At 40.9% G+C, this 23,727-nt stretch overlaps 1 protein-coding gene across 1 annotated transcript in view; it reads right to left on the bottom strand.

Annotated features, from left to right (window-relative positions):
• Window positions 1–213: 213 nt before the first annotated feature.
• Window positions 214–23,727, bottom strand: part of ANKFN1 (ankyrin repeat and fibronectin type III domain containing 1) — a gene marked incomplete at its 3' end in the record, with an annotated part of 139,010 nt that continues 115,496 nt past the window's right edge. The window contains exons 15-17 of the mRNA XM_079904546.1: window positions 21,960–22,126; window positions 14,695–14,908; window positions 214–1,010 (exon numbers count right to left, since the gene is read on the bottom strand). Of these exons, the coding sequence (XP_079760672.1) occupies window positions 214–1,010; window positions 14,695–14,908; window positions 21,960–22,126 (1,178 nt within the window). The remainder of the gene's footprint in view (window positions 1,011–14,694; window positions 14,909–21,959; window positions 22,127–23,727) is intronic.

The following is a 23,727-nucleotide window of genomic DNA, read 5'->3' as shown; positions in this document are numbered from 1 at the left end:
CCTTTATAGGCTGAACTGGGAATGACATTGGCAACTGTCGCCTCCACTCCAACTCTAAAAAAGAGGACCTTGAACCTGTAACCTTTGGGTTTTTAACATTCAAACCATTTAAAAATGGGTGGGGACATGGTGGGGTGGGGGCAGGCTGGGGGTAGGGTGATGGAAAATGCAGGGACGCACAGTGGAACTGTGGACAGCCAGTCGTGGGCCTCCCTAAAGCATGCTGCTGAGTATTTCCGACACAGGGGAGGGGGTCGGGCCCTCTGGGTTCATCTCCGGGCCCGTGAGGCTGGGCAGACCCGAGGGGCCTCCGGCGGGCGGGCTCAAGGATTCCCAAGGCTTGGCGTCCATCAGGGCCGCGGGGTAGGGCTCCACGTAGATGCGGCGCACCGCAGGCCTGGGATCCTGGAGGCTGCCCTTCCGCTCCTCTGGGAGGCTGGCGGCGTGGGCCAGAGCCAGGCCCCGCGGCCCTTCTTGGGCAGGTGCCCGCCGCTCAGCTTCCCCGGGCTCCTGGCCTAGGCCGCAGGCCCGGGACAGCTGCTGCGTGTACACGCCCTCGGACAGCGACAGCGACTGCGTCTCGCTGTGCATGCGCAGCCAACGGTAGTGGCGGCTGAAGCCGCCATAGTGCGGGGACTTGGCCAACTTCCGCTTTCCCAGGAAGCCCAGCGGCGGCTGCGCGCCCGGTACTACTTTGGCGTGGTTCTTGGGCGCGGGGCCTGTGAGGGTCAAGCTGTGCAGGAGCTCGGTGCACGAGTGGTCGGCCTCGGGCCCCGAGCCGCGGCCCTGGGCATCCTGGAGTGGCCCTGACAGAGGCTTCGTGTTGTGCACCTGCAGGACGTCGGGGGCGCTTCCGCTCAGGCCACTTCGGGTCTGCTGGGCGATGTCGTGCGATGACAGGTAGACCAGGTCCAGGTCTCGGGGGCTCAGGGCGTCACTGGAGTCGTAGTCGCTGTCAGTGGGGAGGAAGACTTCGGAGCAGCCTTCTTCGTCAGAGCAGGGCTGTGAATCTGCAAAGCCAGAGACTGCTGTTAGAGATAAGAGAAACTCCTAGCCAGGGCTCAAGGAGGGTCCTGTGGTTGAGGCCCTCCCCTATCCCTCTTCCGTGCCTAGAAGGGCTTGCGCTTCGTTTAGTGGTCTGCTCTCATTTCTTGACATTTTAATAACTTTTGAACAAGGGGCCACACTTTTTCATTCGGCGTAGGGCCCTGTAAGTTCTTAGCTAAAAGGGAAAGGAAGGAGAGGAACTCGGACAGGACCAACCACCCTTTGCAGCAGCAGAGGGGAATGTGCCCTCCTTCCCCACATCTAATTTTACTGTTCACTGGGCTTGTGGAGAGAGGATGAAACAGGAACAAAGCTGGATGTCATTCATTTATTTGTTCCCTAGTTTTATTTCAGAGATGATTTTTACATTTGATAAAGTAGCAGGAACTTAAAAGGGGGAAGGAAGGAGAGGAGGCGTTATGGTGGTGGAAGTCAGGGAAACCTGGTTTCAAATCCTAGTTGTCCTCCAGATTGCTCTGTGATCTTGGGAAAGTTACTTAACTTCTCTGAGCTTCAGTTTTTTTATCTGCAAAATGGGGATGACAGTAGAACTTCTTACTTAGGGTGACTGTAAAAAAGAAATAAATGGTTTATATGTATAAATACTTACCACGTTGTCAGGTGTTTAAAACGAAAAAAAATTAAGGCCAAAGAAAAAAACAAAACATAAGTAAAATCAGAGGTGAAAATCAGCCTCAAAGGGCATACGACACCAATCATACTGAGCCACAAGTTAGTTCTGTAGATATTTGTCATTTAATGCACCAGTTGTTTATATCTTTTTCCCAATCAGGTTGTACATTTCTGTAGGGCAAAGACTGCCTTACAATCCTTTGAATTTCCCACAGAACTCAGTCCATAATAGGTACTTGGTAAATATATGCTCATTTTGAAAACATGAAAGTCCTCTTAAAAAGAACAAGAAATCTCTAAATTTGAGGCAATTCCATTCAAAAATCTCCACAGAATTTTCTTTTTTCTTTTTTAGTGTTTATTTGGTTGCACAGGGTCTTAGTTGTGGCAGGTGGGCTCCTTAGTTGTGGCTTGCAAACTCTTAGTTGCGGCATACATGTGGGATCTAGTTACCTGACTAGGAATCGAACCCGGGCCTCCTGCATTGGGAACACGGAGTGTTATCTACTGTGCCACCAGGGAAGTCCCCACCATAGGGTTTTTAAATGGAATTTAGAAAATTGATTTTAAAATTTATCTGGAAAAGAAAATTTGTGAGAATAGCTAACTTTTTTTGAGGTACAGTAGGGAGGAGCCTGATTTATGAGGTATCAAAACATATTATAGAGCTTTGGTAATTAAAACTTTGTAGTATTGGTGTACAGATGGACAGATGGATCTGTAGAACAGAAATATAAAGTCCAGGAACAGTCTTAATTCAGTGTGATAATTGAACATGTGGTAAAGATAGCATTTAAAAGTAGGGGAGTGAATAGATTATTCAGTATATAGTGTTGGGACAATTGGTTATCCCTTTAGTAAATTATTAGAGAAAGTCCTGCCTCATCTCAAATATAAAAATAAATTCCATGTAGTTTAGATATAACAAGCAAACTGTACAAGTATTAGAAGACAGTATGTCTGTAATTTTGGGTAGGAAGGTCTTTCTAAGCAAGGCAAAACCCCAGAAGTCAGAAAAGAAGTGACTGATAAATTTGACTACATTAAAGTTTAATACTTTGTAAAAACAAATGATCACATAAACAAAGTAAAAAGGTAAGTGGTCGATTGGAAGAAAATAGTAATAACATGTATAACAAAAGATTAATATACAGGATGTATATAGATCTCCTGTAAATCAGTAAGAAGACAATCTGAACAGGTAGAAGATAACCAACAATTCAAAGAATAATTAATACAAATGGCCAATAAGCATAATAAAGATATTCAACCTAGGTAGACTATAATTACTAATTAGGTAGTAATTTGGGAAATGCAAATTGAAGCAAAAACAAGGCATTTTTTTGCCCATCAGATCTGCTGAAGATAAAAATGATAATCTCTTGTATTGGTGATGTGTGGGAAATCAGGAACCCTCATATAATGGTGGTGGGAATAGAAACCGGTCTGGCTCTTTGGATAGCAGCTTGGTAGAATATATTAAAAATGTGCATATCATTTGTCCCAGCAAGTCCTTTTTCAGATATCTATGTTTGAGAAATTGTCCCTATGTGTACATGGAGGCATTTACAAATTGTTCACTGTAACATGATTTATAAAACTAGAAATAATCTTGTGGCTGAGACTACTGTGAAAGGAAGACTTAGAGACACAGAAGCATTAAGAAAAGAAAAATAGTTTAAGAAAAGAAAAATACTTTACTTGGCAAAGTTCTGCAAGGGAGTCCAAATTCAGTGCTGGCTTGCTGATGAAAAAATACAACAGGTATTTAAAGTAAAAACCCACAGGGTTACAAGGTTATAGTTAGTCGTGCATGGTGGAAAATCAGTATGATTATCATAAGAATACTGTAAACTTAAGGGAAAAAAATTTTGTTAGGGAGTTAGTAATTTACACAAATGGGATTAAGGTTTCTTCTATTTTAGGGACTAGAACCAGATGTAATATGTATATTTTTTGCTTGTTTGTTTATATCAGGGTCAGGGTATGAAGTGTTTCTTTTCCTCTTTTCTTTTTCCTGACTGTAGAAGATGACGTTTCTTACTCATTGGCAGGGAAAGATTTCAGTTTTGTTCTCTTGCTGCTGGCTTCTACCCAACATCCATTATCCTTTTTTAGTTACAAAATCTTAAATTTTGTATGAGACAGCAGTGCATTCATGTAAAAGACCACGTTTTTTTCAGCTTCCTTTGCAGCTAGGCATGGTCACATAACTAAATGCTGGCCAGTGAGATAGAACTGAAAGTATGGTATGAAACTTTTGGAAGGCTGCATTAGGGGAGCTGGCTTAGCTGGGAGATAGGCCATTTTGTTTTTCCTCTTTCCTTCCAATTGCCTGTAACAAGATGTGTTGGCTGGGCTCACAAGGCAACCTCGGAAAAGGAAGCCATGTGCTAGGATGGTGGAGCTGAAAAAGAGGGCATGGTATCTGAAGACGATGGAGTCCACATACTGTTGCTGAATTGTCTACCTCTGGGCTTCTTTCACATAAGAGCGAAATAAAATATCTTGTGTTAATGACACCCTTATGTAGGTTTTCTGTAACAAGGGTCCAGACTTAATCCTAACTGATAACAAGCCTAAGTGTTTATTATTAGGAGAATGGTTTAAAAATTTGGGCACATCCATACTATGGAATGTTATCCAGCAGCTACAAAGAATGAGATCAACCCTTATGTGGTTCTTTAAATAATGGCTATCAAAAAGGACTCCCTTTTTATTTTGGGGGTTTCTACTCATCTGTTCAAGGGTCTCCTCAAACAAAGCCTTCTTTAGGAAGCAGCCCCCAACTGTCCCAGAAAGGATTGCCCACTTGTCTGCACTGCTGAAGTAGTTTTTCCTTCAATTATCCTTTGGCACTTACTTAGCCTGTATAGACTTGTATTATTAGTTATCTTTTTAAATGCAAATATAACATCCTGGTTTCCTGGTTGGACCAGAGCCCTCTTAGGGCAAAGATATTTAATTCATCCATTTATTCAACAATGAAGATTTTGTTTTGCTTCAGCTGCTGCTCTAACAGAAACACTGTGTTTGGTGGCTAACTGAATATAAAATTAATAACAAAGGATCTGCTTCAGGGATTTTACTGTTTTAATGGAGGCAGGGGCATATATGCATCTATGAGACTGTGGAAGAACATACCTTTTATAAAAGAAGTTTAGCAAATAAGATGCAGGTTTATAGGAAGGAGATCACATTTTATTGGGACAGGATTGATAAAGTACTCCATCATCTCTATTTTTTCTCTCCATTCATTCATCTCTATTTCTATCTATTTAATTTATTTCTTCACTTTCAAAAAGTGTTTTGAGGCAGCTTTTAATAATAAATATGGAAATGTTGATGAGAGGCTTAGAAACCAGAGAGGAAAATGAAACAATACAGGTAGTTCTGTTTGACTATAATATGGGAACAGGAATGGAATTTTGGGAAAATGAGGCTACAAAAGTAAGATGCCAGCAGTTTCACTCTTGGGAATTATCCTAGAAAAATAAAGTTTATTTTCATGCAGGAACTTGTATATGAATGTTCATAGCAGTTTTATTGGTATTAGCTTCAAACTGGAAACTACCCAAATATCCTTCAGTGGGTGCATGATACATCCATACAGTGGAATAATACTCATCAGTACAAATAAAGAATTCCATTTATGTGACATTCATGAAATAATTATAGAGATGAAGTACAGATTTGTACTAGCCAGGGGCAAGGATGTGGGGAGGGGTGGTGGGTAAGGCTATAAAGGGGTAACAGAGGAAGTTTGGTGGTGACGGTACAATTGAGTATCTTGACTATGGTGGTGATTACCCAAGGCTGCACATGTGACAAATTACACAGAGCCTGACAAATTACATACAAGCGAGCCTGCATGCTTGTGTGCATGTGCACACACACACATACATACACACATGCACAAGTGTATGTATAACTGGTGAAATCTGGAGAAACTGTGCATTATACCAGGTTCTTGGTTTTGATATTGTATTGATATAAGAACTGTGTAAGATGTGAACACTGGGGAGAGGCTGGGGGAAGAGAACATGGGAATTCCTGTACATTTCTTTGCAACCTGCTGTTCTTAGAATTATTTTAAATAAATGGTTAAAAGAGGTTATTTAATTTTTTTAAAAGGTAGGGTGGAGCCAGAGGAGAGCAGTGAATGCCTAGATAAGGAGTTTGTACCTAATTTTGTCACCAGTGGGTAATTATCAGAGAATTTTGAAGAAGTAATTGACAAGATGAGAGCTGTGATTTAGGATAATTATGTAGCAGGTAGGATGTAAGAAGAACTGGATCAGGAGGAAAGAGCAGGGAGGCCAGCTGGGAGGCTGTTGTCCAAGCTATGTTTCCTTTAAATATTTACATTTTTTAGGTTGTGGGGCTGAGCAAGAGTGGTGGTTACGTGGAAGAAAAGAGAAGTCCAGGAAGGTCATTCATTCAAAGATGTTTACTGAGCACCTGTTTTGTGATAGACAGACATGGTCTCTGCTTTCAGGCAGCTCACAGAGGGAGGATTAGACAATAAGAATATACATAAGATTAACTTCAAAGAGTGTAAAGTTCTATGAATAAAATGAAACTGGACTTCAACTAGAGAGTGACTTGGGAGGGAGGTTCTTTTAATAAGGTAGCCAGGGGAGGAGTCTCTGGAGTCTAGATGAGACCTCAGTGATCAGAAGGAACCAGCTATGTGAACATTTTAGAGAGCAGTCTTCCAGACAACTTGGAGAAAGAAGTGCAAAGGCCCTGAAATGACTAATAGGTTTCAGGCCTTGGTGCCTGGGAGATAGGAGTAGCATTAAACCAGAGGAGTTTAATTGCAGCAGGGTTGGGCAGTGGAAGAGATGGTAAATTTAATTTGGGACAGGTTGAACTTAAGCAATTGGCCAGAGCATCCTGGAGGGATGGAATGGGAATGTGGTAGGGTAGCAAAGTTGAGGGAAGATGTTTGTGGGTAGAGAAGAAGGAACTGTTGGAAAGGGAACTGTTGAAGATATGAGTAGTACGTTGATGGAAATAACAAGGCGGGGTGATCACTAGGGAGCACAAGTGCTGTCATTGGTCCTTAGTGAAAAAGATGTAAGGACTCCTGGTTAGGGAAGAAGACAGACATAGCTTTTCAAGTTAAAAGGAGAGAACTGGATAAAGGCTTGGGCTGAATGACTTTGAAATTCTTAAAACAAATTTTAGACAGTACTTTTCCCTATCTTTAGTGGGAAAAATTGGGAACTGCAGGTAATCGGGTGTCAGAACTGTTGGCTGTTTTTGATGATGGCAGTGGTAGGTGCCACAGGGGTCATAAAAAAGAGAGGTTAACTGAAGATTTGAAACTGGGCTGGAAATAAGATCCATGCAATTAATTGAAAATTGACTTTAGTTGAACTTTCTTCTCTATCTGATCACTGTTGTCTATTCAGCTATCCATATGTACTATTCATTTGCATCCACAATAGTAATAACAATACTCGCTATTTACTTAGTACGTACTGTGGGCCAGCCATCAGGCTAAGTGCTCTAGGTGCTTTATCTTACTTAATTTTTACACCAGTTCCCATTCTGCAGATAAGAATACTGAAGTCTAGGCTTATTAAAATTTCCAATTCGTATAAGCTGATAAGTGGCAGAATAGGAACCTACACGCAGATTTGACTCACTCCAAAGACCTGCTCTACTCCCATTTACCTTAGAATTCCCATGGCTTTCTGTGGAAGCTTTCTGAGGGCTGGGACCTGGTTCATCTGATTCACTTTGCACGGCGCCCACACATAGCTGTATTAAGCTCTTAGTAAGAGAAATACGTTAGGTCTTGTATTAGTTTCCTGTGGCTATTGTAACAAATTACCACACACTCATGGCTTAAAACAACAGAAATTTATTCTCTCACAGCTTTGGAAGCCGAGAAAGTCTGAAATTAAGGTGTCAGCAGGGTTGCACTCCCTCTGGAGGCTCTAGGGGAGAATACTTTCTTGCGTCTTACAGCTTCTGGTGGCTGTTGGCATTCCTTGGGCTGCATCACTCCAATCTCGGCTTCTGTCTTCACATGCACTCTCATCTGTGTCTTATAAGGACACTTGTCGTTGGATTTAGGGCTCACCTGGGTAATCCAGGATGATCTTATTTCAGGACCTGAATCACATCTGTGAAGACTCTTTTTCCACATAAGGTCACATTTGCAGGTTCTGAGGGTTAGGACATGAACGTGTCTTTTTAGTGGCCACCATTTAACCCACTAGAAGTCTGATAGTAAAAATGATATGTCTAGAAGCAACTGCTGAGGAGTTTGTGTCACTTTTTTCCTCTCTCCAGCCCATATCAGATCAAATGCTCTATAAGAACGGTTTGCACTTTGACCTCTCAGCGTACAAATAGTGAGCATTTGTTGGTTGTAGGGGCATAAGGAGTATATGAAGGTATGCTTTAAAGGGCTGACATTCTAATATTTCAGTGGAGCATCATATTTTAAGACTCAGTCTCTCAGGAAGAGCCTGTGCTGATTTCCCCAGGTGGAGTTAGTTGCTCAGTTCTTTTGGTTCATAAAGCATTTTATTTATATCTCTGTTACTGCATTTATCAAGGTTTATTATAAATTATTCACTTGTATTTTTATCTCCCTCATTAACTGTGAACTCTAGAGGGCATGCACTATGTCTTGTTCATCTCTGCTTAGTAAATGTTGAAGAAGCCAGTCAGTGAAGGAATGGGCTAAGGAAGGAGTCAAGCAAAGGGACATGCAAATCCTCTATTTCCCAGATCATCTGATCTGAGCATGGACATATGAACAGACCATGAGGACTAGAGTGTGAATTAATCATCACTGTATTATTAGCCTCTTGTACTGTATCTGGTACCTACAAGGCTCTCAGTAAAGAATGCTGGGTTGAACTGAAACTGAAACGAATATTGAAATCTGAGCGCTTACAGAGCAGAGATTTGATTGCCTCTTAAAAGCAATACTGAAAGCAGCCTGAGAAGATCTAATTTACTTCATCTGCCATAGAAATGTCTGAAAACAATCACCTAAATCATTTTGCTTTATTTTATTTTTTTCATTTTGCTTTATATTTGGTGGTACTTGACTTGAGTCAGCCCAGTTGTTATCAGGAAGAACAATTATCTTAAAACTAGACAAACCTGGGCTGAAGTCCTGTCTTGTTCCTTACTGTGTATATGATCTTGAGCACATCACTTAGCCCCTCTGAACTTAGCCCCTTCATCTGTAGCATGTAGGTAATTATGTAACCTGTCTTCCATTGGTGCAATGAGAATTAAATTTGTTAAAAATACTTTAAGTGCCTTACAAACAGAAGGTGTTAATATTATTGAAATCCTTTCCACTTTTATTTTTTTATTAAACAAATTTGTTTTTATTCATTTATTTATTTATTAATTGGCTGCATTGGGTCTTCGTTGCTGTGGGCTTTCTCTAGTTGCGGCGAGTGGGGGCTACGCTTTGTTGCTTTGTTGCGGTGGCTTCTCTTGTTGCGGAGCATGGGCTCTAGGCGCGTGGGCTTCAGTAGTTGTGGCACGGGGGCTCTAGAGTGCAGGCTCAGTAGTTGTGGCGCATGGGCTTAGTTGCTCCGCGGCATGCGGGATCTTCCCGGACCAGGGCTCGAACCTGTGTCCTCTGCATTGGCAGGTGGATTCTTAACCACTGCACCACCAGGGAAGTACTCTTTCCACTTTTAAATAGAGAATAACTAGAAAGCATATCAAGAGGTGACTCATTAAAGTACAAACCAGTAATCAGAAAAACTTAAAGATTTTGCTGTGAGAATGGTGTTGGTAATAAAGGAGAACAGTAATCTCTTGAAGGGTGTCTTGTGTTAGTCCAGTACTGTATTTCTCATCCTAGATTTAGCACTGAATTTGTAAATGATGTGAATTCTTTACTGTAGCTCCCAGGAGCAAGGGAGATAGGAGATAAATCAAGAGAAGAGCTAGTTATAACTGTAGTAACCCAGGAAAGAGATGAAAAAGGGCTTGAGTATGGAGTGGTAAATATTATCTTGTAGGTTCAAAGACCTACACTTTGGAAACACTGCTCTAGTGGGAATCTAAATATTTGACTTTCATGGTGGTTGTATTATTTATTATAGGACTTAGTGGAACCGATTGCTTAGAGTGGGATACCCCTCCCAGAACAAGCTGGGAAAATCTCCAGGATGCCAGCCAGGGCACTGAGGAGAGTTTCCAGGGATTTAGGCCACTGCCACTCCCTCCCTTCCTGGAAAAGAATGCAAAGTGCAGCTTCCACCCCCAGATCCAGGCCATATGCTCCATTAAGCATTGTAGGCGCCTTGCCCAGTTGTTATTTTAATAAACCTGGTTGTGCTCCTCAATTTCCCTTAGAGGGCCCACTGGGCAGGCCAGCACTGGTAGAACCTTGCATTTCCCCTCTGGTTGACCCAAGAGCTGTTTGATGGAAGTTCTGCCCATAGTATTAGGGCTGGCTTAGGAAGCTTGGCTTTCTTGCCATTGTAATGGGTGTTGCAACTCCTGGTCTCTGTGGATCAGGCCAACAACAGCAGAGTAGAATTGATGTGGATTTTGAGGGCTTTATGGGGAGATGACATTGCAGGAGGGAATAATTGATTTAAAGCCATTGCTTTTCTCTTAAAGGCAGGGGGCATGGCAGGATGGAAAGAAAGGAATAATAAGAAGTATTTGCCCTAAAAATCTATCTTCACATTTTTAATATGTCACTGTCCAAATTGCTACTTTTTGTGTGTGTGCTTCATTGAATCTGTTTCTACTGTGTTTGAGTAGAATTTAAGTAATTTAGATATAAAGAATTTTAATAAACCTCTCATCAGGCCTTGGGTAGAACCTCAGGGGCTTGTTCACCTTCTAATTTCCCATCTTCAGATTCCTGTTGATATTTTTTTTCTTTGATCTGTTTAGTTTATGCCATAGTGTTCTTAATCTTAACATCATCTGGGAAAAGCTTACCAGGAAGATTTACATTTGGAAGATCAGGATAATCTTCACATATATCTGAAGGAAACAATGCCCCCCTCCCCCTGGTTGCCTCACCCATGTGTCACTAGGAGAAATAGCGGTGTTGGAAAAAAAAATAATTGCTGCTGCCTGTGACTACTATACCCACAGAAAAGGAGTGGGAGAGAAAATACCCATGTGATGGACCAATCATTCCACCCCTGCCTTGCGCTGCCTTTTCTAGGAGCCAACTTTCCTCCTTGGGTCCTTGGGAGATGCTTAATTTTAATTGACTCAGAGGAGTTCTACTTTGTGTTTGAAAACCACACAGAAATGGGAAGTAAGTTAAAGAGTTCCATTGCCCTCCCACCCTGTTTGTCCAACCACATACACACACAAACAAATCCAAGGTACCCAACAGCCTTAGAACAGAATCTTGGGCTGGTACCAGAGTCTAGGCTTGTGATAGGCTTTGTATTTCCAGCAGGCTTCTCAGAAGTTAAGAGACCCCTACTCACACAGAATGGAATTGTGTTGCAGACTTTGCCCTGTGAGCAACCAATGGGGATATACTTCTAAATTGGCTTTTTCCCTCTTCATAAATGGTTTCCAAACAATTAAAAATAGTCATACTAGTGGAGAGGACAGAGTATGCAGGAGCAGACTTCATTGCTCTGAAATGCTTTTGCTCTTGTGAGGGGATGCAGTGCTAAATGTTTCTCCCAGTTATCAACAGTTTCCCTGTCACTGGGTTCCATTTTTCATTTGCTGCCCTCCACGTCTTTGTGTTTCACAGCCCATGGAATCTTGGCTTCAGAGAAATAAATGGACCCAAGAGAGAGTTATATTTTAAGAAACAGAATGATGATCGCTCACATTTTAAGTTAATAATAAAATCCGAGTGTAATTGGCCAGATCTTCCCAGCAGGGAGTGTGTGTAACCCGTCATCTGGCCAACGTGAGAATTTGGCACTTATGTGTCACAGGAGAGGCCACCCTCGTACAGCCAGGGGGGACCCACTTAGGACCCTGTGGCCAAGAGAAGATTAAACACTGGGAAAGTTCTGTGAGTAGAGAGGGCAGACAAGGGCTGTGAAGTGGAAGCAGAGTTGAAGAGTTGTTTGTAGAATTATGTGAATTGGGGAACAACAGAGGGTATATCTATCCTGCCTTTAAAAAATGCCCTTTCGAGCCTATACCTCGCCAGCTACTGCCCTCCCTCCTCCTCCTCTTTCACAGCCAAGATTTTGAAGAGTGTATCCTTGCTGATCCCATTTACTCCCTGATCGACTTCTATTCGGTTTCTATCTCCTTTCCTTCATAAACTGCTGTCATCAAGTTTACTGATGACTTCCTTGTCGAAAACAAAAAAACAAAACAAAAAAATAGAAGCTTTTCAGTTTTATTTAACCTTTTACCATCATTTGATATGTTTTAATTTCTGTGACACTACTCTCTTGATTTTATCTTCTTCCTCTGGTTGTTACTTCTTAGTTTAAGAAGTCTCGCTGTTCTGTTCCACAGGGATCCTTCCATAGTCTGCGCTCTTACTCTACCTGCTCTGTTTAGGAAATATCAAGCATTTTCATAGCTTCATCATTCATATGTCAACAATTATTAAATCTATATTATTAGTCCAGTTCTCTTTTCTGAGCTTCAGACCCCATACATCTTGTTTTTTTCTTTTTGAATGTTTCTTTTTGCATGGGATGTCCCAAAGCTAACCTAAATTCAACATGCCCATTCGCTCAAGCTTGTTTCTTCTCCTGTCTAACCTGTTTTTGGTAAATAGTATCATAATGTCCTGAGGCACTGTGTCCTCTGTTAATAAGCTTCCTAATTGATCTCCTGCTTCCAACATTGGTCTCTTCAAGCAACATACAGATTGGATTCTAAAGAAAATTCAGATTATATCAATCCTTGCTTAAAAGTTTTCAGTGGCTTTCCATCACAGGTAGAGTAAAATTCCAACTTCTTACCATGCCCTGCCTGATCTGGCCCTTGCCTTTCTCTGTACCCCCTCTCTTACCACTAGCCCCTTTGTTCACTCTGCTCCGGTACTTTGGCTTTCTTTCCACCCTCACCCACCTCAGGGCCTTTTGCTGTTTTGTTGCTTGGAATATTCCAACTCCAGGTCTTTGTATAACTGGATCCTTTTTTTGTGGCTGGTTCAAATGTAACCTTCACAGCTAGGTCTCTGCTGTTCATCCTAGTGGATTCAGCACTCTCCCTACCCACCGTGATTGCTGTTTTGTATTATGCATTGGAATATTCACTATTTGAAATGATCTTGTTTATATTTTCATGTCAGCTCTGTGGGAGCACAGACTTTGCTTTGTTTATCATTATATCCCTGTTACCTTGAAGAGTGCCTGGAACATAGTGGGTAACCAATAAATGTTGTTTTAAATGAAAAAAAAAAAAAAAGGCAGTATCCTTAGATCCTGAGTGCAGCCAGACTGCTTGCCGTTCCCTGAACTACAACACAGTTGCACATTCTGCTTCCTCTTCCTATAATGCTTTCCTCTTTCCTCTTTTTCAGCTCAACTCCTACTTATCTTTCAGTACTTGACTTTGTCACCTCTTCCAGGAAGCTCTCTTTGATCTTATGATTTCCTGGTTAACACCTTCATTAGACTCTGTAGCACCCTATGCGTGTCCTCATTATAGCACATACGCAATTAGTATGAAATTGCTTGTTAATGTATCTGTCTCCCCTGTTAGATTAGCTTCTGGCAGGGATGGTATTTTATTTGTATCCCCAGCCCACTGGGAATCTATAAAAATCTACTTAATTATTTTGTTGAATTATTTGTTAAATCATAGAATCCTTTGGTAATGTAAATTAGCTGTCCCCCAAGTTCTTGCACTAGCCAAGATTTGATTTTCAGACATTGATGTTTTAAAAATGTACATAACCTTACTTATAGAAAAGGTTCACGTTCCCACTGAAGTTTTCTGTAATAAGAATAACATTAAATACTATACTTACAATTTATTGTCTACTATGTGCCATGAACCTCTGACATAGATTGTCTTATTCACAAATAACTTTTCAAGGTGTATATGTTATTATTCTCATTTTACATATGCAGAAACTGAGACTTACACATAGTGATCTGTTCAAGCGCATATAGCTAGCAAAAAAAAGCTGGAATTTGAATCCAGGTCTTTGATTTCTAAGCCCAAGTTCTTTCTGCTACGCCATGCTGCCCCCTATGGGACAAGTTCACATTTCAGAACTGTTTATTAAAAATATCAATTATTATCATTGTAAAGCTTATAAAATTTGAGGTTTTATAAGCTACAGAATCAGGAAGGTTGCTTTGAATACCATTATTTTAATCAACTAGAAAAATGGCATTAGTTTTAACATGTTCTAGGCAAGAGCATTATATTGTCTGTGACTAGTATGCTTTCTCTCTGTTTATAAGCATAAGGGTGTTTTGTAGAAGTCTGTATTAACTCAACTATGTTTTTTCAGTTAGTATTTGCTATGTAAACTCCAGTTGAATTCCCGAGAGTGGAGGCGACTTGCTAGGCCTCTCCTCCAGCTTGTCTGTAAGTTGTCTCCTGATTGTTGTATCTATGATGAGACCAGTCTACTTATTTGGCCTCAGGCTCAGGATTCTAGTGTATCCACGGTTTCTCTCTTTCCCAACTCTCACCCCACGATATTGGTGCCATGTGGGTGGGAAGCTTGCCATGAACTTTACCCAGGCTAGGACCTACTTCCTGCCTCATTCCTGTCAGTCCCTCCCTATTTACTGGAGGCTGGGCCTGTTCTCTTTATTACCTGGTTTTGGTTAAATGCCTTTTTTATCTTGGAAGCTTGGACGAGAACTGGACTGAATCTTCCCCACCCCTAAATGGAGGTGATCTCAGGTCATTGCTCTAGCTTCCTACCCCTCCCCATTCTGATTTTGTTTCCTCTGTGCTTCTAGACTCTTACCACTGAGTGGTGTTTCCTCCTGCTTGCTGGAACTCATGACTTAGCACAAAAGAACCTCATCAATGGAGATAGGACCAAGAATCTGGTGACTGAAATACAGAACTTTAGATCTTATTGCTTACCGCTCACTGCCTTTCTTCTGTGCATCTCTGGGGATGGGGATGGTGATGGAAGACAGTCTATATGTGATGATGTAGAATTGATCTTCTTTAGGTTCTGCTCATCTGAGGGTTCTATCAGCTTAGTGATGGATAAGCCAGAAACTGGTTGTTTGTATCTTGCATAATGTAGAGCATCCATGATCCACCTCATTTCACGCCAAACTTCATCAATTTGCTTTGGGATAAAATGGTAAAAGACATTAATTATCAAACAGGTTTAAAAAGGTTTAAGTTTCCCTGAGAGTCCAAGATGATACATCTTCCACAGTATTGGTTTTGAGCAAGGGTAAAATATTTTCAACATAGGTTTGCTAAACCAGAAAACACCTCTTCTTTATAATCTCTTGTGTCTTGCATGTTTTTACCTGAGAGGCTATTTCATTTAGTGCAAATAGTGGAAGACCTGGATTCCAGCTGGGACCCACAACTTACTGGTTCTGTAACAACCTTTGGCAAATTACTTGACCTTTTCCAGCCTCAGATGCCTTATTTGTGAAATGTGGACAAGACATTTCCCCTTTTATACCTCACAGGACTGCTGTGATGACTGGGTGAAATGATATATTTGAAGGTCCTTTGTAAAACTGCAGGGTACATTTCTCATACATATGAAGTGTTACTAATTCTCAGCATGTAATGAAATATTTCTCATTAGGATATTATGGGGAAGGCATATGATGAAGTCTGAATTTCAGAACAGGTGAAGAAAGGAATGTAGTTTTAGTTCTATGTGAACTAGAAGAACAAAGCATCACTGGCATAAGCAGAGATTCTTGGACCTATTTTAATAGAAATAACTTTCATATATTAAACTTACTTTCTTACATATAAGTGCTTCTAAGTACAAAACAGCTTAAACAGCGTATTCTCCCTAAGTAATTTAAACATCCTTGTAATTTTACAGTAGCCCATTTGATTTCTGGGTTACCAAAGTGATTTTAACATTTTCATTATAAAGTATAATAGTTGTTACTCAGTTGTAAAAGTCATTCATATTTTTGTGTCTATCTCTGTAGATGACAGATATTCTCCCAAATCTTAATAGACACTGTCCATAAACTTTCTGGTTATTCTGACTCTCTCCAAGGAGGTTGTTAATGACATTTTTTCATGGGACCCTGGAGCTTGTGATAGGCTTTGCATCTAATTTCACTGGGTGCTTTGAGCAAGCCGTTAACTTCTGACCCACTTACTCAACTGTAAAAAGAAGAGGTCGTACCGAATGTCTAAGTTCCCTTCCAGCTCTGACACTTTATGATTTATCTTTGAAGAACCTTTGGAAAGTTGGTGTCACTCAGTTTCCAGGTAGAAGGTGTTCATTGTATGAATACTACAAGGTTAAGGTCTCTCTGATTGTAGAAGGGAGTATCCAGTGTTCTATTTTATTTTCAAAATTCCTTTTTTAGGGCCTTAATGTGTACTTAAAGAATACTCTCTAAAGAATCCACAAGCCTGGTGCTCCCAACAAACACAGAGTCTGAAATTGAGAGAGTCTGTGGTGTTCAGAGTGACAGGCAAGCTTGAGGGAACCAGTGAATGGCACTGCAGCGTTGGTAGCCATTTTCCCTTGCTTTCTAGTAATGTTCTGTAACGAGAGCATTCAGGCTTTGTTAAGGCAGTGAGTTGGGCTGAAGGTTCAGCAGTGGCAGGCCCATGAGGAGGCTCTGAACAATGTAAAGAGAGAAATCTGAAGTTCAGGGGGTAAGGCTAAAATGGAAGTCCAAGTCCAGACTTGGACAGATTTTTTAAATGGGATTGTTGCTTTCTTAGCTAGCTTTTATTGATCCGACCTCATGCAGCATACTCTCATCTCAAAGTTTAAGGCACTGCATGACTATGGACAACTTTTGGACGTCCTGCCAAGGGCAGGTACTGTGCTTGTGTACCTTTAACTTTTGGCTGTGTAAAGAATAGGTACTCAATAAATGATTATTCAGTGAATGAAGGTATGAATGAATGGGTATCTAATTCTTTAGATCTCTGCCCTCGAACAGAGTTATTATGAGGATTAAGATGATGTAGATGAGTGCACCTTGTAAGCTGTACGTTGTCATAAAGTTTTCAGTTGTCACAGTGACAATCATGGTTATTGTAGTGGATGGAATGTGGCCTCCCGGAATACATGTCCACGTCCTAGGCCCTGGAATTTGTATTACCTTGTATGATAAAAGAGTAAATATTACATTGTATGGCAAAAGATGTGATTAAGGTTAAGGATTTTGACAGGAGGAGTTCATCCTGGATTATCTGGGTGGGCCTTAATTCCAGTGACAAATGTCCTCATAAAGACATTCTTATGAGAGTGAGGCAGAGGGAGATGTGGCAGTCAGAAGAGAAGGAGGCAGTGTAACCACAGAAGCAGAGATTGAAGTGAGGTGGCCACAAGTCAAGGAATGCCAACAGCCACCAGAAGCTGGAGGAAGCAGAGAACAGACTCTCCCACTCTCCAAAGGGAGTGTGACGCTGCCAACAGCTTGATTTTAGATTTCTGGGCTCCAGAACTGTGGGAGAATAAATTTCTGTTGTTTTAAGCTACCCCGTTTGTGGTAATTTATTACAGCAGTCCTAGGAAATGACTACAATTGTTAACAATCTACTTGTTCTCTTTGGATGGATTGCTTTAGCCTTATTGCTGAGGATGGATAGTGAGAGTTAGTGTAGAAATTTAAAAAATTATGTGTAGAAACAATGGTTATTTCTTAACTTTTCTCAGTGATGAAGTGAAGAGGTATTAACTGAAGAAAAATCAAAAACATAGGTACAGGGAAGCCTATGGACTGAGTTTAATGGACTTAGCTAAGTAGCTCTAAAAGAAGTACAATTTTCACCCATTTTTACCTTTTACTGTTGATCTAAAAATAACTGCCAACATAATCCCCCTGATTTTAATGTCCAAATTCAGCTTCTAAAGACTTGCTGACACGTTTTTTAAAAAGAAAGACCATGAACTTACTAGGTCTGTTGGTTAAAAGTTTTGCATCCATTTCTCACCCTGCCCTTTAAAAATTTTGGTTTTCATCCCCAAAATTACACCCCTTTCTCTGTACTCAGGCAAGATAATATTTTTATTTAAATGTGAAGGTGATTGGTTTTCTCACAGCACAGTTACAAGGTGCTTGAGGGGATGATAGATTGGCTATATTTAATGAGCTGTGTTTCTATTACAGCTTAGGAGCATTTGAAGCGTTACAGTATATAAATTATAGCCTAATTGCCCTTTAGGCTTTAGCAGCTCAGGATATGCCAAGTGCCAAGTCTCAACACCTTGACATTTCTGCTGCATGTGTTGTCTGTAAAGGCTGTATACCTTATCTGTGATTTTCTACACCTCCCCTGGCCTAGCCCTTCCCCTTTCTGGCTGCACTCTTTGGCTTCTTTTCCTTACTGTATTTACATAGACTCCCTTGCTGTTTACATTGTTTGGTTTGTGTAGTGCCTTCAGCACTGTCTTAGATCTGGAATCCTACAAATGCTCTCACAGTTGTCACTTGCCTCTGCAGATTATGGTGTGTGGTGAGCTGAGCTGTGAATGCCAGTGGGTGAATGGCTGCAGCTGGTTTTCATTCTGAGCAAGAGAGATTGAGAAGCCCAGTATAGATAAGGGGAGAGATGATATTGCATTAGCTCTGGCCAGGGAAGTTATCCATGTTGGATGGAGCAAGGCAGTCCACTGAAGGCTGTGGGTGCAAGGAGAAGGTTTGGTTTCAGCCTGGCCAAGAAGTGCTTTTCTGAACCCTTTGGGAATTAGCTTTTATCCAAGTCTACGTTTACCTGGCTGGCTGGAGAGTATGTAGAGGCCGCTCTCAAGCTGCCTGCTTTGGGAGACCAGAGCAGGCTAGAACTTTAAAGAATTCCTGGCCTGGCCTGCCTTTATCCATCCCACTTACTGGTGTGATGAACGGGAAAGAGAAAAAAGCAGTGGAGCCCTCGACTAGGTGAAAGAGAGGAGTGAGAATAGTCAGCTGGAAGTAAGAATGGAGCCAGAAACTCTTGGAGTAGCTTGAGACTGTGACAGACTGAAGAAAGTCAGCTTTCTTGTGTTGGAACATAGTGGATTCAGGGGAGCCTTAAGTGGAGTAAAGCAGAAATGGGACTTAAGGTATGATTAGAGAAGTGCTTCCCTAAAAATATTTATGGTTGTTAAAGAAGTCATGAAATGTTAGAGCCAACCAGGTGCTTAGGAAGGCATCTAGTCCAATTCTTTTATTTTATATATGAGGAAATTGAGGCCCCTGGATCAAATGCATTGTCCAATACTCCAGGGTTTATCAGTAGAAGATTCAGGACTAAAAATGTATGCTAATTGTCTTCTAGTCATTATTCGTCTTACTCTGTTCCACTATTCCTTACACTGGGTTCAAAAGAGAAGCCAATCTTTCATATTCTCCTCATGCTTCATTCTTCCTTTTCCCACCACCTTCCCCCTGTCCGTGTTCTACTTTTACTGGCAATAAAGTAAGTGATGTAAATGTTTTGAATTTTTAAATACTGCACTCTCAGGTCAAGAAAGCAAGTAAGTTCTTGAAAGGTTTGTTTTTTTAGTCTACGAGGTCACCTGAAATATCTCATTTAGGATGAGAGAAGTAGGATAGGATTTGTCTGCTCACACTTTGCAAGCATATTAGAATATCTTCTTCCTGAGTACTTAATAAACCCACAATCTTGCATATCATGTTTTAAAGCATTTTCCCTTCTTACTGATTAATAAGTGAATGAATGTATAATTTATTGCATACTTATTATGTGTGGGCACTTTAGTGAATGCTTTGCATGCATTCCCTTGCTGAATTCTCGCAGTGGCCCTGAGAGCTAGTACTATTCTTACCATCATCCCTGTTTTACAGATGAGGAGACTGAGATTTAGAGAACTTTATTTGCCCAAAGCTCACAGCATTTCCTCATCTTAGGTCCTCATTACTTGCCTGGAGGGTTGCAATAGCTTCGTATCTGGTTTCCCTGCCTTTAGTCTACTTCTCCTTAAATCTAGGAACGGTATGTAAATTATTTTAGTAGCCAATGAGAATGAGTACTTACTGTAAACAACCAGTGTGGCCATACCAATGCGAACGGGAGGAATATCCTCCCCTGCGTGAATCTATCCTAAACATCTGTGAGAACCTATGACTGACTTTCTCCAAAACTTTGGCCAGGTCCCTATTGCCTGCAGAATCAAGTACAAATATCTTACCATGGCCTTTAACAAAGCCCTTGTGCGATCTGATCTCATTGCTACTTTCATTTTTACCTAATTTCTCACTACTGCCCTTTACTCAGTTTATGCCCCAGCTAATCTTGACTACTCATCATTCCCCAGATACGATTTTTCTGCTCTCTCTGCCTTATCTGTTGATTCTTTTTCTTTGCCTCTTAGTCTATTTCTCCTCACTACAGACTAACCCATCCCTATAGGCCCAGCTCAGTTACATCTTCTATGGCAACTTTTTTATGCCCACAAATGTAGGTAAATTTTTACTTCCTTGTGTTGGCACAAAACTTTTTTTTTTTGGTACCTCTCTTTTGGCACCTAACTCATTTTACAAATAGTGTTTGTACACATTTCTTGTCTACCCTAATGCATTTTAAACGCTTTAAGGTCAGGGACCATGTGTAATTCAACTTTGTATCTCCCTTACAGTGCCTGACACCTGGGTGTCCAACAAATATTTATTAGATTGACCTGAATATATGTCAAAGTGATATTTGTGGTGGGGCTATTGCTATTACAGAAGTCCACACTTATCCATGGTTTTGCTTTCTGCAGTTTCGGTAACCATTGGTCAACTGAGATCTGAGAATATTAAATGGAAAATTCCAGAAATAAATAATTCATATGTTTTAAATTGCCACTGTTCTGAGAAGTGTGATGAAATCTCCTGTCATTCTGCGCCGTCCTGCCCAGGACGTGAATCATCCCTTTGTCCAGCGTATCCCTCCCATTAGTCACTTAGTAGCCACCTTGGTTGTCAGATTGTTGCCATATTGCAGTTCTTGTGTTCAGGTAACCCTTATTTTACTTAATAACGGCCCCAAAGCACAAGACGTAGTGATGCTGGCAGTTTGGTTATGACAAAGGGAAGCCACAAAGTGCTTCCTTTAAGTGAAAAGGTGAAAGTTCTTGACTTAATAAGGAAAGAAAAAAAAATATGGTGAAGTTGCTAAGATCTGTGGTAAGAATGAATCTTCATTCTGTGAAACTGAAGGAAAAGAAATTCTTCGTAGTTTTGCTGTTGCACCTCAGACTGCAAAAGTTCTGGGCACAGTGCATGATAAGTGCTTAGTTGAGGCGGAAGAGGCATTAAATTTGTACAATGAGATATTTTGAGAGAGAGAAAGAACATTCACATAGTTTTTATTATGGTATATGGTTATAATTGTTCTATTTTATTATTGTTAATCTCTTACAGTGCCTAATCTGTAAATTAAACTTTAGCATAGGTATGTACGTATAGGGAAAAAATAGTATATATAGGGTTAGATACTATCTGCGGTTTCAGGCATCCACTGGGGGTCTTGGGATATATCCCCTGAGGTTAAGAGGGGACTACTGTATATTCATTTAGTGCATTGGGTTACTACAGGCGTAAAGATCGTAAGATTTGTCCAAGGGATTTAGGGGCAATTTCAGACTAGATCCAAATTCTCTTGTTGACTGGTCAGTACCCCTTTCTCAAGACCCTAAGATGTCACTGTAGGGCTTTTCCAGAAAAGACCATGGACAGGGAACACATTTTTTAACCTCTGTAGCTGCACATTAAAGTGTCAGTTCAGCCAGAAAGAAGTCCAAAGGATGAGAAATCTTAGGTCCAGCTGAATTTGGGTTAACATAAACTGATGGGTCGTTCTCTTCTCTTTTTCTCTGGGATATTGAATTAATTAATACAGTTTTTCTCTGTGTTGGAATTATCAATGGGCTACTGGGTAAGGATAATATTCTGATCTCTACTTCTGGCAGTGATTTTTCTCTCCAGTATGGGAGACTACTGCTACCTACCACAGGGGCTGATACAGCTCTTACTAACACAGTGTTTTACCTGTAGCTTTTTCTTAAGCCTTTGTATAAAAACTCACATTTCCTTGAGCTCTGCATTTTAACCAAATCAACAGGCTGTTTGCACATGGTTGTCTTTAAATTAGCCCAGATTGCGGTTCTTTCTTATGCTTGGTTCTCATCCCCTCCACCATGTCCCTTCTTTCTCCCTTTTACCTCAGAAGAAACAAACTGTTACCTGAATGAAATCTAAAACTTGCTGGTGTCTTTGTTTGGCAGCTGCAACCTCACTGTCTGAGATTGCTTCCCTCAGGGACTGTTGGGTATTCAGAGAATCCAGCTCCACAACAGCAGAAAGGCGGCAATACAGACTAATAAATTTCTCCCTGTAGCTGCAAAAATGAACTGGAAAATGGACAAGCAAAATAAAACATGTTAAGACCTGGTATCAAAATAGAGAAATTCATACCTCAGAGGAAACAAGTTGAATGAAAACATGATTTATTAATCCTATCAGTGGAAAATATTAGGCCATAAATAAATTATAAATGTGCTCTTAAGGGGCCAGTTGTCTGGCTTTAGTCATACAGTATTCCCTTTTAAGGTTTACCAAGTCCTGGTAAGGTATGGGGAAGTGGAGCCGGCTAAAGCTGCAGTTTATGTTCAGCCCCTAAAGTTGGGCCACTACTGGGAGAATAAGTTTGCTTATCACTTTAAAGGGGGGAAAAAAAAAAAAGCAAGTAGCAATTTGAAACCTAGTTTTGACTGCCATGTCTGATTTCCAGTATGTATCTTGCATGTTCCTTTCCAAGGCCAGAAGTCCCAGAAGATACAAGGCATGCTTTTCTCAGCGTATGTTTTGTCTTTTGTCTGGCTGGGAAATGTCTGTAAAGACCTAGTATGATGAGTTTTGCTTCTTCTCCTGCCTCTCCACTCCTCAGCTCCTCTGGAAGGATGATGGAGCTAACGCTCGATAGATCATTTTTGTCTTCACCTTCCTCTCTTGAAAGATAATGGGCCAGAGGCCAAAGGAAACAGTCTAATCTTCATCTCTATCATGGAGGAGGGAGAGAGGAGTGTGGGACTCAGCCTGATGCAGGCAACCTGAGGTGATCCGATTTTTCATACTTCTCTGACTGGCTCTGATCATATACCATAACTTCAGATTCCAGTAAGATGAGGAAAGCATCCCAATTCAGACTAGTGTCGTACCAGTCTCTTCCTGGCCATTGCTGAGTTTGGAGACTCACTCGCCAGGAACCTCACTTACTCTGTGTGCCTCTGACCTGCGTCAGTGTGTTTTGTGCTTTGGAAATAGGGCTGTAATAACTCAACAAATCTGTGGAATGGAAACATTTTTATTTTGGCTTCTTTGGTGAGGAATTCTAGGAAGAACATCTAACTATTGTACTTGGGCCTCTTTGCTGCTGATTCCTGAGACCTAGACCTGGACATTTAGGGAAACTAAAACCACATACCTCAAAATGGGGCATCTGGTCATCTATACACCTTACTGAGGGAGCCCTACTTTAACGCACATTGAGAGATTTTGTGTACCCTACAATTCCCGTCTTACCACTGCCTGCTTCCTTACTTGATTTTCTCTCAGGATGAAACTCAGTTGAGTGTAAGGGTAACCTGCTCTGTTTGTGTTTCCTCCTATTGAAGTAGTAGAGAAGAATGGAGTGAGGTCTCCAGTGGCCCATCCTTATTCCAGCTGTGCACCATTTCAAGGCAGTGTTTCTGAATTCAAGTAGCTTTGGTTCTGGGTTTTTTTTTTTCTCTCTGATGTCAGATCCTTCCCTCTCACTTTCTCTGCTCTAACACTTCCTTGTCTGACAGAAGAACTGATCTCATTAAATGACAAACTATTGAGCTCTTCCCAAATGATCTACTTTTCACGCTTTTCCCTGGTTACAGACCTCTGTAGAGCTCCGTCTTGACTCAGGATAAAATCGAAACATCACTATAAAGCAAGCTCCTTGAGATCTAGGATTTTAATTTAT

The sequence above is a fragment of the Stenella coeruleoalba genome, assembly GCF_951394435.1.
Source record: "Stenella coeruleoalba genome assembly, chromosome: 19".
NCBI lineage: Eukaryota > Metazoa > Chordata > Mammalia > Artiodactyla > Delphinidae > Stenella > Stenella coeruleoalba.
This window is presented reverse-complemented; position numbering and strand designations above follow the sequence as displayed.